The sequence below is a fragment of the Typopeltis vanoorti genome, chromosome 2 (assembly GCF_054136105.1).
Source record: "Typopeltis vanoorti isolate ZY-2024b chromosome 2, IOZ_Tvanoo_1.0, whole genome shotgun sequence".
Lineage (NCBI taxonomy): Eukaryota > Metazoa > Arthropoda > Arachnida > Uropygi > Thelyphonidae > Typopeltis > Typopeltis vanoorti.
This window is the reverse complement of record NC_143550.1, coordinates 141,616,990-141,631,698: the sequence shown is the minus strand read 5'-3', so window position 1 is coordinate 141,631,698 and position 14,709 is coordinate 141,616,990. Positions and strand designations below refer to the sequence as shown.

The following is a 14,709-nucleotide window of genomic DNA, read 5'->3' as shown; positions in this document are numbered from 1 at the left end:
GGAAACAACATTGATAACAATGCAATGCCATTAAACACTTTATGGAACACCTATTGATTTATTGAGAAATCATTTAAAAAATGGGTCTTAGGAAAGTACATCTTTTGTGTGATAAGTAGGATTAGCCTAATTTGTCAAGTCCTAGCTAGGGAATAAAGATTGGAATGTAATGCTAACAGTAATCAGATTCATATGAGGGGAGTATATCATTCAGCAAAAGTTAGTGTGAGGTAATCGCTTAGCTTGTAGATTAAAGAAATCTGTCATATGAAATTGTTTTGGGTAATTAAGGATACAAAACCAATGTTTTATGTTTGTTATTTGCACATTTCTCTACCGGTTTGGCTGTTTTGCAGTGAGAGAATAAATTATCACCTCTGAATGAAATCAACTCACCTTTAGTTGAAAAGCACTACAAAAGATTCATAGCATCACAGTCAGGATTTGAAATTTCAATCTATATCTTTCAAATCAAAATAATGATTTGCAGCAATTCTGTTGTATAAAAACTGCATCAAAAATAATATATTTACAACTTATATGTCAATTTATAGTACTTAATGTACTTAGAGTTTGCCTGCTTTTAACTTAAATAGTTGTTTAATGTAAATGACATTCATGAATAAATATTTAAACATTTCAAGTGATGTATAGTCCGTGCGGTTAGCCTAGTGGCTGTGCGCTTCGCAACCATATGCCTGGGGAAGGAGTGTCCGAGGTTCGATTCCCGTCGACGACGTGAGGAACTTGAGCATCTTTCTCAGCCATAGCCAAGTTAGCCAGTCTTGGGGATGGACAGCAGGGTTTTTCCCCCAGTTTATCTGGGGTTTTTCATCCCTCAAGCAGGCAAACCGGCCCAGTGAACACACACACACGGATACAGTCAGGAATACTTAAGACAATCCCTCCAGCCATAGGTCTGAATTGTCAGCTATGGCAATCCCGAGCCGAGATAAAAATAGGCAGGTACTGAGGTGGTGCCGTACCTCCCCGTAAAACGGGGCTCACGGCCGTTGAATCACCATACGAAATGAATGAATGACTGATGTACACTGTGTACTGCAACAAGTACTGTTCTGCAAAGTGTTAGTATTTGGTAATACTTTGTTTCCTCCTTGACCCCCCACCCCCCATCCTCCAAGAATAAAACTTCTTAGTTTGGAAAACAAAGGTCTAAACCATTATGTGTATCTGTTAGATGCATATAATTATTCATTACATTATCTTAGTGGATAAAAATATCTTGCTTTATATATATATATATATATATATATGTAGAAAGTTTTTTACCTTGGGTGTACTATACGTTAAAGATAGCAAGAATTTTATATACTTGGTTTTAATCCTTTTTTTTCCCAAGTAAGCAAGCCAAGTTTGCGCCTGAAGTATTTTCAGGTATGAGGCAACTCGTGGTAAAGGTGGCATAAGTTCTGATCACTTGCCTAAGCATCCCATAACACAAAGCACATATCCTTACGGACATGTATAATGCTTTGTATTATGGGAAGGGTCACTACCCAGACCGGTTTCCCTGTAATAAGTGCAGGGTTACCTCTCCAAAAACTCGTGGGATCCCCGGATCACCCAATAATGAGTGACCTGCAAGATCAAAAACTCTGCATTGTTCCCCTCAGTAACAGGCTCACCCTGTCACCGAGAAGAACTCTCAGCATTGGCTCTACCCTGTGGCAGGCTCACCCCACCACCGAGCAGAGCTGCTCATATTTCATCTGAGGGGTAACAGCAACAGCTGTGCCTCAGTTAGCTTTATGGGCTACCAGAATTGCCATTTATTATCCCCCCACCTGGGTAGCAGCAACAGCCGTACCTCAGTAAACTTCATTGGCTATAGCATTGCTATCCACCACCCAGCATCCAACCAGTTTCGACCAAGAGGTCTCATTAGTGGGAGCCTGACCCAGAGGTAGTGATACCAAGGTTGAAGTAATGCAGAACTTATATTTACCTATACGAGTTGCCACAAGGTGCTTTGACCTTATTAAATAAAAATCTCAGGATGAGAGAAAGATGTAGAAAGTTCAAGATACCAAGAAATTTTATACACTTGGTTTTAATCTCTTTCTCTCATCCTGAGATTTTTATTTAATAATGTCAAAGCACCTTGTGGCGACTCGTATAAGTTCTGCATTACTTCAACCTTGGTATCACCACCTTTGGGTCTGGCTCCCACTGACAAGACCTCAATAAAGGTTGAAACCAGTCTAGGTAGTGATCCGTCCCATAATGCTTAACATTATACATGTCCATAAAGATATGTGATTTGTATTATGCGATACTTAGGCAGGTGATCAGAGCTTTACCACGAGTTGCCTCAGATTCGAAAATATTTCAGGCGCAAACTTGGCTTGCTTGCTTGGGAAAAAAGGATTAAAGCTAAGAATATAAAATTTCTTGGTATCTTTAACACACACACACACACACACACACACACACACACACACACACACACACACACACACACACACACACACACACAAAGGGGTTCCCAAAAATTACCAGAATTATTTTTTTTATTAAAGTTTATAATACCATTTCTAGTCTCCTTCCAAGTACTCTCCATGTGAGTCAATGCACTTGTCCCAATGTTTTTTTGCACTGCTGGAAACAGTTCTGAAACTGTTCAACTGGAAACAGTTGAACGGTACTGTTTATGACCTACAGCAACTTTTCTTTCACTTTGTCCACATCAAAAAATCGCTGTACTTTCATGGTTTTCTTTATCCATGAGAATAACACGCATACTCTCTGTTTCTTTTGGTCAGCCATCACAAAATCAAAAAAATTGCTTGCAAGTATAACAAAAAAGCAGCCAGAACAACGAACCAGTTCATACAGGATGATGCCACTTGCCAGATTGGCACAGAAAACTGCACGCTCATGATATAGTAAGCCCACCGTTTGTAGATCTCTGCTTGGCGTTTTGTCAAGAATAGTCGATTCATGCTGAAGGGGAGAAAGAAATGAAGGATGTACGAATTGATCGTCAATGCAAAATCACGTGCTTTCTTGTCTATTGCTAACTTGATTTTTGTTGTCGCTTTTTTGCATTATTTTTTTATTATTAATTTGTATGATGGATCCAGTACAGTCAACAAGTTCTATTGTTAAACGTTTCAGTAGCTCTTGCAAAACAATATTAAATAATGCGCTGACATTATGCGAAAAAGAATTGTTAAAAGGCAGTTTCCTTGTTCCCCTTTCTCAAGTCATAAAACGTGTAAGTGCAATTGCGGGCGTACTGGGGTCGACTGTTAAAAGAATTCGTAGAGAATCGAAAGGTGAAGGTAAGCCAAAATTTAAATCTCCTAAAAAAAGCGTCAGAGAAAGAAAACCATCGAAACCGTAGATTTGAATGATAATGATTTTGATGTTATAAGAAGAACTATTCACGAATTTTAAGTGGTCGAGAAAAGAGTGCCAACTGTTCTGAAGTTGATTCCTGTGCTTAAAGAAAAAAATTAACTTTCCTTTAAAAAGAGAAACTTTAAGGAAAATATTTCATGAAATAGGATTTTGTTTTCATGCTATTGAGTAGTTTTAATGCTATTGCTATATTAATGCTATTGAATATGTTTGGGCAGAAGTGAAAGTTTCATTCGCCATCGCAACTTAACTGGGGATATTGTCATGTCGAAACTTTTTAAGCTTTCAGAACAGGTGATTGAAAGTATTACAGTTCAAAACTGAGGAAAATATTTCTCTCATGTCACCTCATTGGAAAATATGTATTGGGACAGAGACAGAATTATCAGAGAATTATGCGAACCTTTGGTGATCAGTTTAAGTGCAAGTGATGGCGATTCAGAAACCGATTCAGATGACTATGAAGATTAAAAGATTCGATAATGGTATTTTTTTCCAACTTTTTTTTTGCATGTGTTTGTTAAAAGAGTCACAAGTCATAAATAATTAATCTGTTTAGGACATTAAAGTGTCTCAGTTCTCTCAACTGTAAGTTTAGAATATCTAAGTTCATTTGAAAAAAATTTCTGTTTTTCTGTATAATTATTTTTATTTCATAGAAGACTCTTAAAAATAAATTTCGTTAAATTTTTGTTTTATGCTATACCTTTTTTTTAATTTTGTTAATACTCTATGTACAATTTTCCAACTGTTATACAAGCAAAATAGTTACACTTTAAAAACTACAATGTACGTAAAAGAAAAGCTAGATTTTCTGACGGGTAATAATAAACAAACTCATCCCAGAAGACGGATTGATTACCTTATTGTCGAAATGGATTCTCCTTTTATTTTTTCTTTTCAAGAATTAATAAAATTCACAAGAATTTTATTAATTCTTGTGAATGGGACTCTAGTAAGTCAATGACATCATTTTCATTGATGTCCAATTGCAGTGCATTGCCACTATCTACCACAGTTTTTTTGGCTTCGGCGATATCTTCTGAGAAGCCATGAAAATCATCACAGAATTAAAGGCACAGTTTGTTACACACCCCTTTAATTGTTGATTGCTTTACTTCCTCCCAAGAATCAGCAATGTTTTTGATGGAATCATGTTATAATTCTTTCAGAACTCTCCAAGATCATCACATCATCTTCCGTAGCCCTGAATGCTTGTGGGAATGTACGCTGTAAGTAACAAGCCTTAAATGCAGAAATGACTCCCTGGTCCATTGGCTGTAGTAACGATGTAGTGTTGGGTGGTAAAAATATGACCTTTACATTAGGGTGAAGGTCATCTAAAGATTGGATGTCCAGGAGCATTCTCCAGCACAAGCAGAATTTTAAATAAAATTTTCTTTTACGAACAATAATGTTCCACTGCAAGAATAAAATAGTTTAAGAACCAATCTTCAAACATGGCAAGTGTGACCCAGACTCTTAAATTTGACTTCCAAATAACAAGAAGAGTTGCTTTAATAATGCAGCAAAGTGTGGGTTTGTTTACATGCATGAAAGAAACTAGTTCCTGAATTATTAATTATCATGGGGAGTATGTTTGTAAGTATGGAACGCCATAAGTCGGGTTGTTTGTAACCCAGGAACCACCTGTATTTCTGTGATCCCTAACAAATTTGCTATATAATGAATATCAGCTGTATATAATCTATCTGATATCTTTAACAAAAAAAATTTTCTCTTGAGAAAAGCTGTCATCATCATACAACAGATGATCACTTATGATGTATAAGCTGAGGAAATATAAGAATTAGCCAAAATTAACAATTTTGTTTCTGGAAAAGCAAACTTTATACTTCTTTAATTTGTATAAAAAACAAGCTGATGTCTATCAACAAAATTTGTAGCTTGGGAAACACACCTATAAATAGAAATAACCTACAAATACTGGAACAAGCAGTGAGTCAACACAATCTAGTGAAATTCCAAGGCCAATTTTAAGTTAATAAATGATGAACAATATGTGAACTACCAACAAGAATATTTTTTTAAATAACTTTCACGGTTTACACATGTAACAAAAATTATATAGAATTTTATTCAAAAACGCCCACATATTTCATTCAACGTTACATGGACTTCTTCAGGAAGACAAACCATTAACTACATTCAAAACATGAATCACAATGATTCATAGCTGAAGTATATATTATACTATACAGTTCAAAGAAACAGTTGTAGAAAGTTGTGTAGATCAAATTAAAAAAAAAATAATTATGAACAATTAATAGTGATCATTTTCCAAAACTTGGATTATTGGAATGCAGTCTGATAGATTCAGGTTCAGATGATTTCATAGCATTTCACATTTCAAGGAAAAGACAATCAAATTTGAACTTGATGGAATAAAGTTTTATCTGGTTCCAAAGAACTGTGTGCCTAGTGTCAACAGCACAAGAAGCAAGGCCAGACCTCTTCAATAAAACCTGTAGCTGTATAGAATTGAAGCCTTTGGCTCTTCATATAATTATTATAGTTTCAATTTGCTAACTTCAAAGTTTAATAGCATGCATGCACGTTTTCTCCCCTCATTTGTAGATGGTAAGAAGGAAGACGGTTTCCAAAGTGGTTTGAAGGAAGCATATAGATTGAATTTATGAAGAATACTTACTATTTGTTCTGAGATTTCTTTAAAATAAGGTAATGTTTTTTTTTGTCCCCCAGAGCAGGAAAACCAGCCCCATGAACACACACATATTACAGCCAGAAATACTGCCCTTAGGGAATACAGCAAGGAGTGATGACCTAACTGCAATAACTAGTCATAAGCCTCCTCATTAGAGAGAGGGGGGACTCAACCTGTCCTTGGATGGATGGATGAGATAGGATTTACTATATTGTATATATCTTAATATATTATATTAAGATTATATTATATTGATTTTATAGTGCTGTGCAAACTGCTGAGGAAAAATCCAAGGTGTTATATGTCTGGGATGATGATGCTAATAATAATAATAATTATTATGTAACTATCAGTCAAATTTTATCTGAATATAATGATCAAGATAATCTGCAAAACATTCTCTCTCTTTCTACGCATTTTTTTTCAGCATGTAAGTGTGTAAAAGCAATTAAAACAAGCAAATACAAACTTATCTTTTCAATCAAAATAAGGTAGTTCTAATTGTAATTCTGATTAAGAAAGTAAGCTGTTGAAAAAATAAATAAATGTTTACAGACTGTTAAAATGAATTTTTGCTTTCTGAAACATTTATCCTAAAGTAGTCTTATCATAAAAGCAATGATAATGAAACCATAACAAACTAGAGGATCGTCAAACAAAACTTGCAACATTCACAATAGTCTCCAAAAAGTGAACAATTCATTATCTTTATAGGAATTCTCAAGAAACATCAGCTTTTTTTTTCTCCCTAGAGAATCAAAATATTACTGCAAAACTTGGTATAATTTTGCTAAAGAAAAAAAAAATGTTATTCAAAATAAATAAATAATACATTATACTTACCTACTGAAAAGACTTGATATATACGAAATGCTTTTGGAAATTTAGTCTGTAGGACTTTTTCATATCCAGTAACAACTCGCAAATACTTCTGTACTATATACTGCTTAATGCCCTGAAGTGGTTTTACATATTTACTACCTGGATGTTGTGACTTGACACAGTAAAACCTGAAAGTAAATAACAAAAAAAGTTAATATAATCAAACATATCAGTTAACACTGCTAAGGCAAGAGAAGAAGAGTGTGAATATATATATGTAATTCAGTGTAGTATTACGAAGTGTACTAAATTATGAATATGTACTTATCAAATGCAGAATTGCTATAAATAAAAAAACTTCACTATTCTCTTCTTATTTTCACCTGACAGTCACCATGCAGGCCAAGCTACAGAACCATTTGTCCAATCCATTGTCAAATAACTGCATATTCAAAAGGACTGTCAGAGCATGATGGATGCTAAGGGTGCGCCATTTCATTTAGAAGATATTGGATATAGGTTTTGCATATATACTGCCCAACAAAAAACAACATGCCCTCCCTAACAGCCATTATATACTGTAGATGCAAGAAAAAAAATAGTTTTGTTGTATCCCTGAATAAGGTACAGAGGCTTTTGCAGTCTGTGTAATATATTTCTCAACAAATAGTGCAATTAGAGACAGCTGGAATAAAAACGGTGCCTAACTAATGAATCACATGTCCCTTCTCACAGAAACTATGCTGAATAGTCAAGCAAAACCATATGTTGCACTGGAAACACAGTATCTAACTAAAATTATTGTCCAATTTTTCAATTACATGAAATAAGTGTTTGTCTGATTGCATTTGAAATTCTCGATGTCATTATGACAGATCACAGAGGTTAACTTCAAATAAAATTCTACCACGAATTGAAACATGCCATATAATGCTTGTGTGAGTTCCCCTTCCAGCTCAAACACAAACAAGGCGATAAAAACCAATCATGGGTTGAAACTTTGCGTGAGTTGAGCCTGCCGGTAATGAGAGTTCTGTCTCTGTCGGAATGATAAACGACACCCCGTCGTGAATGTCTTAAAACTAAGAAATATATAGCGAATGTTGTTATGACAGTTGCAGATGTTATGGAATTCGGTTGAAGAGAATTAGCATTTCAACTCAAAAATTGTCGGTTCCATTTGTCTTTGGGTCGCGTGATCTTTTGTTAATACTGCACCAATCAAATTCATATCTTCATAGCTGCTCTCTTCTGTAAGACAAAATTTAACTTGTATGTATAGTAACAATTAAAAAAAAAGGGCTGAATAATTTATAAGCGTATAAAAGGATATCACATGCAAATCATTGACGTGCCAGCAAAATTCTCGGGAGTGCCATAGGTTCGCCACCACTGGTGTAGTGCATTTATGTTCCTCTGCTTATTAGTAAATACTAAATGTAACTCAAGAAGTTGAGATCATTCAACCAATTAACAGAATAAGGTGGACAAGTCATGTCACAAAGTTTACTGAAAGTGTGTATGCACAGAATGGTTTATCTGTTTTGCTTTAGTAAAGCAAAATCTTTACTAAAGTTACTTTTATAACAAATGGAATTTGAACATAGGCCTTCTCCCAGCAACAATACGTGATGAAAGCAAGTCACCAATCAAAATAGTCAGTTCGATTCCACTGATCTTTAAAAGGCGCTTGTAACATAACAACCAGGAGAGACAAACATGTTAAACACAGTAAAAAACTTTAATAAAAATAGACAAATATTTTGTAATCAAATTAATAGTATATCATCAGGGTGCAAAACAAACTAGCAATTCCAAGAGAAAGGAATATAAGTAGTTTTAGATATGAACATCTCTTCAAATAAAGCCGTGAAACACTTTTACACTGGAATGAATTTGAATTGGAATGACTGCTTCCTTTTCCTGCAAGTTTGGAAGATTCTCATCTTACGAATATCAGAAATAATTTTAACATTATTCCTCTTTCATGTGGCTACTGTTTCAATGTTCAACTAACTGTTGTATTTACCTTGTATTCTTGTCTCTTTGACATGCCTGTTTGTTCCATATACTGGCAATGTACTGTTAATTGCAATATGAAATAGGTGTTACTTTTCTCTGATAAAATTAGAGGAGGATTCCACATACTCCTCCAATTTTATCAGCATGGCAAATCCTCTTCCACATTTTCTTCTGTGTCTTAAACATTACATTTCGTAAACTAGAATAACCATATCAAGCAATTAACTTACTAAAAACTTTTTCCACATTAACTGATATGGATTTTATATCTAAGTCATATGTATATACTTGGTATATAGGGTATTGTAGGCCCATCATCCATCCAACCTAAGATGGGTCGAGTTCTCCCCCCCTAATGAAGGGAAGGGGGATTACAGCTAATTAATGCAGCTGGGTCACCACTCCTCACTGCATGTCTTTTACTACTGATTTTAATATCAAATCATTATTATAGCCATCATTCATTTTAATTAACAGGTCTTGGATATTTGAGGGAACTGTTAAATAGTATGATATTATCTGTACAGAGTTAAGAAATGGGTAATGATAGTACTCACTTCTTATGGTGACATGGTAAACATTTAGCACAAATTGCAAAGTTAGTTTGTAAAAAAGAAAAAAAAAGCATAAATATATATTCTTATATGCTGAAAAAAAGCTAAGCATTTTTATATTTAGTATAAATTTGAGAGAATGCAAAAGCATCAGCTGAAGTGTGACATGCCTAATCAAAACAGAATTGATTCTGCAGACTGCTAGGATATGGTTAATTTTTATATGGATGTTTACATGACCCTATAGCATGGCCAGCTGTTTTACATATCTACATTCAACATATCTTTTTTTCCTGTTATTAATATAATTGGATTATATTAATAATTAATATAATAATATTAATGGGGTAATAATATAATTAATAATAATAAGATGTCAATAATGTAGTTAAATCCTAACAATTTACAAAGCATAAACATGAGGAAGAAGATATAATCTAACTACACATAACTGCCCATTTATGGTACTAACCTACTATAGGGTGACAAACTCTCATGTATGGGATCACCATTAAAAGAAAACCTGTCATACTTTTACTCTTCATATAAAGGATTTACCATATAAAAGAGAGAAATTAGTCAAAACACTAAATTAGTTTTATACAACACAGTGTTCAAACCAATTTTAACTTATGGATCTGAGAACTGGGTCAGAAGTAAAACGCTTGACCAAAGACTTGAGACCGCAGATATGAGTCCTGAGAAAGATTAGGGGAATGAACAGATCATCAATAGCAATATCATATTAAATAAAATGAGAATATTAGAACTTGACATTGTCAGCATTCAGAAATGCGTTAGCAGAGCTAATCTCAGGTAATATGGTCACTTAACAGAATGGGAGAGGAAAGATTAGCAAAACAAGTGTTTTCTGCCAGGTTAGCAGGAAAAAGACCAACAGGAAGACAGAAATATAAGATCTGATAATGTTGGAGTCTTGACAGGTAACAGACTGATTTGGAGGAAAATTGAAGAAAAATTGTAGATAGGAAGTTAGCAATGATGTAAATTTTTCATGTAGTACTATCATATCCTATATACACCCTTTGAGGTACATGTCAGGAATTTGATGATGATGATAAAAGATTTACTACTTATTCCCTTGCTCACTATGCCTTCATACTATTTCTAGGGATAAACCTATAAACCCATTCCCTTATTCTCCTATTTCCAACTACAGTAATTTGCTATTTATAATTTTAATTTTTTATAGACTATATAGACTAGACTATATAAAAACTATATTAATTTTATAGTTTTTTGTTATTATATAAACCCATTCATGGTATTCCAATATTGAAAAAAATAATTGAAGTACAATTATACAGTGTTCTACCAGAAGGCAGCTGACATACAAGAGTCAGTTAAATGAAGTATCATTATAAATTACTTCAACTTTCTGGGTCTGGCTCCCACTGATGAGAGTTCAATAAAGTTCGAAACTAGTCTGGGTAGTGACCCTTCCTATAATGCACAGCATTATACATGTCCATAAGGATATGTGCCTTGCATTATGGGATGCAAAGGCAATTGATATGAAGTATTTAGCAATTGATATGAAGTATACAAGTAGTCCAGTTACTTCATGCTCAAACTTTGTTTGCTTATACTTGGATAAAGGATGAAACCAAGAATATACTTTGTTGGCAACTTTAATTTATAACATAATCAAGTGAAAAAACTTTCAACATGAAGGGTGATTGTTTTGAAGGTTGGATATATAGCAGATTACTGTATTGTAGATGACATTTTCTGATAAAGTAACCATACATAGAATCAATATTATCTCTGTTATTATTTGCCACTGGAAATTTTGCTGAGCCTTCTCCTGTCCACAAAATCCAAGCAACTAAATCTATGCAAGGCAGTTTATCCATAAGTCACCTGACCAAGGCTTTATAAAATTGATATTTGTCTACCTCTGCTTCTGCAAGTCATTTTGATCATCGTACTTTATCTGTATTTTACATGTCACTTGTACATGTTTCCTGAACTTCAACTCCTTATCTAGCATCATATCAAGAACTTACACACAAACACACCCACACACAAAAAGGCAATGGCACATTTAATTTGGTTTAGTTTGATCAGACTTATGGCTAAAGAAACTAAGCTATAAGGCAAGCATATTATGTCTTCATTTAAAAAAAAATTGTAAATCCCACCTATAAAAAGCTGTAAGCCTATAATATCGTATAATAAAAGCTGTAAGCCTATAATATCGTACGTATAACGGGATTATACGTATATCGTATAATCCCACTGTCAGTACTGATGTCAATACGTCAGTACTGACAGTGGGCTAAGGTGAAGATAACCTAAAAATTTTTGTTCTAAAGACCAAACTTGGAATTTTTTCATCCAACCTAACATCAGGTAATGAAATTCATCCACCATCCAAATACATTCACAAACATCTAGGCCAATGATGGGATATTGTCAGCTAAGCTGAGCATATAAATTATCTGTTTAATCAGTAAAGTGACCGTTTCCTGAACCCAGTTTTCTTGTTTTGTAGAAAATTTATTATATATATATATATATATATATATATATGTTTGATTGAATATTTACTCAGCAAGATATCATATTTAAAAGTTTTTAATGACTAGAACCAAGGTTTAAATACAAATCTTCAATTACACACTACTAGTTTCGTCTAAATCAAGACTTCACTAGGTGTGAGAAAAAACATAAATGCCAGTAACCAATCTAAAGGAATTGGTTTTTTCTCAAACCTGATGAAGTCTTGATTTAGACGAAACTATAGTGTGTAATTAAAGTTTTTTTTATTTAAATCTCGGTTCTAGTCATTAAAAACTTTTAAATAAAATAATATATATATATATATAAAAGCCATTTTCAATTTTCACCAACTTTAATAAACACAATGACCTCAAGAATTTGGTCAGCTACTATCTGACCCAATCCCTTACAACTGCTCCATATATTACAAGACTCCAGTCAGCATAATGACAACTCATGAAGTGTTCAAGGTAAGTGTCATCTTCAATAATATATATTTTACCAATTATATATAAATTCTCTGGATTAGAGATAAGTTGATGGAAGTTTTTTCACTTAGCTATGCTACCAATTATATATAAAGAATTAAACCAAATATATAATTGGTAGCATAGCTAAGTGAAAAAACTTCCATCAACTTATTTCTAATCAGAGAATTTTAATAATAAGGTGTGACATCTTTTGACAACTGGTATATAGAAATATGATGTCTCCATTACTTCCACCTTAGTATCACCACCTCTGGGTCTGGCTCCCACTGATGAGACCTCAATTGAAACCGGTCTGGGTGTAGTGACCCTTCCCTTAATGAATAGCATTATACATGTCTGCAAGGAGATGTGCTTTGCATTATAGGATACTATGGAAAGTGATGAGAAGTTATACCACCTTTGCCACGAGTTGCCCCAGTCCTGAAAACACTTCAGGTGGAAACTTTGTTTGCTTACACTTGAATAAAGGATTAAACCAAATATATAATTGGTAGCATAGCCAAGTGAAAAAACTTCCATTAATATATATTTTACATAGCAAATAATTGGTTCCTAACAGTTTAGGGTCTGTTAATAATACACGTTAACAGTTTATGAACTGGTAGCATTAACATGTTCTTCTCTACCAAGCTCTCAAGTTTCTCATTTGTTGCTAAAACTAGATTCCTGGTGTAAACATCAGTCATGAATATGTTCATTTTTTTTTCAAGGATAATATTCAATTAATATTTTTATTTTGTTTATTGTCTATTCAGCCAACAGGAATAGAAGGAATCTGAATTAAACAATCCTCCCAACCAGGACCAATCTTAGTTAGTAAAGAGAATTATCACAGTTTACTGGTTACTTTGCTACAATCAAGCGTGTATTTCTGTATATATACTCATATACTTGCCAGCAAAGGTTGGTCGATCGGTAGAGCCTTTACTATTAATGGCTCACGCAAAACGTTAAGCAAGTTTGAGCATGGTTAGTAGTTGGAAGGGATTCAATCGTTCGATGCTGTTGCCACACTCTTCCTCGATGAGTCTTTGGACTCCCTGGAGGTGTCAAATAATAATAATAATACTCCTACAGATGGCCTCAGAGAGACTCTGAAATGTAGAGGGTAAAAATAATAATACTGAAAACACAATTATTTATTAAAATATTTTTTTTTTTTTATTCTCTAGGCAGCTTAATCAACTAATCTTTTACAATGAAAACAACACGTTATCCATCAAACATCCTGATATTTTCTTCGTTGTAGTAATATGTATTTAAAAGTAATATTTCTTTTCTCACTTAATGAAATATAGCACATTTACTACTGGATGCAGATGATGCAATAGACAAGCGTACTTTCTTGCATTAAGGATGGATACTTAATTTTAATAACAAAACTTATATACTAGAGAATCAAATAATTACACTTTATTATACAATTTAACATGAATAATAAAACAGTTTTGAATTACCTAATTGTCTTAACTGTTCCATAATGGGGATTTAATTTCTTAACACAACACACAGCCCTACACACCAAATTCACCGAAAGCGCCATTTTAAGAAATACAGAACCTAGCGGGCACGCTATGTGATACAAGTTATAATAAGAAGCCAATTTCGCCAATGTCCATATAACTAATTTTAGTATACTTAAGTCGAATAAACTAAAATTACTACCTGTTTTGTTGCTAATAATGAATTACAGCGCGTGTGCAGAAATATGAAATTAAACATTCCTGACATTTATATGGAGGAAAATAAATGCTAATTATCAATGATGTAACAAATGTACAAAATTACTGACACTCTCAGTCTTTTAAGTTGCATCAGAGAAACGATTTATTTATTTTATTATAAATCCTATATCAACAGGGTTTTTAGATATGGAAATCCTATGACTATAAATAATTAAATAATTTCCCCAGTTTCCAATATTTACTTAAGGCTAACGTCTACTTCATTTGGCCAATAAAAAGTCAATAGCATTTTTTTCTTTTTAAGCTAGCTAGCTATGCTAACCTTTACATTCCCTTATAGGGAGTAGGCGAGACCAATTAAACCCTATCTAGCTTTTCGAGACTGAGTGGGCAGTTTAATCTCCGCCGGTAGCTAATCAGAGATAGTTGGCTCATGTCTATCACTAATTATAGGAGCCACCGATGAAGAGACCGGCAAAAAATTGCTGCCATCTCGTACCTAATCCTAACAGGATAGTGCATTTATATTGTTATATTGC

General features: G+C 33.7%; 1 protein-coding gene across 1 annotated transcript in view; it reads right to left on the bottom strand.

Moving 5' to 3' along the window:
• The window catches only part of LOC150109478 (LETM1 domain-containing protein 1), an 86,675-nt gene extending 72,647 nt beyond the window's left edge, over nt 1–14,028 (bottom strand). Inside the window, exons 1-2 of the mRNA XM_090402443.1 lie at nt 13,943–14,028; nt 6,914–7,080 (exon numbers count right to left, since the gene is read on the bottom strand). Of these exons, the coding sequence (XP_090258569.1) occupies nt 6,914–7,080; nt 13,943–14,028 (253 nt within the window). The remainder of the gene's footprint in view (nt 1–6,913; nt 7,081–13,942) is intronic.
• Nucleotides 14,029–14,709: the final 681 nt, after the last annotated feature.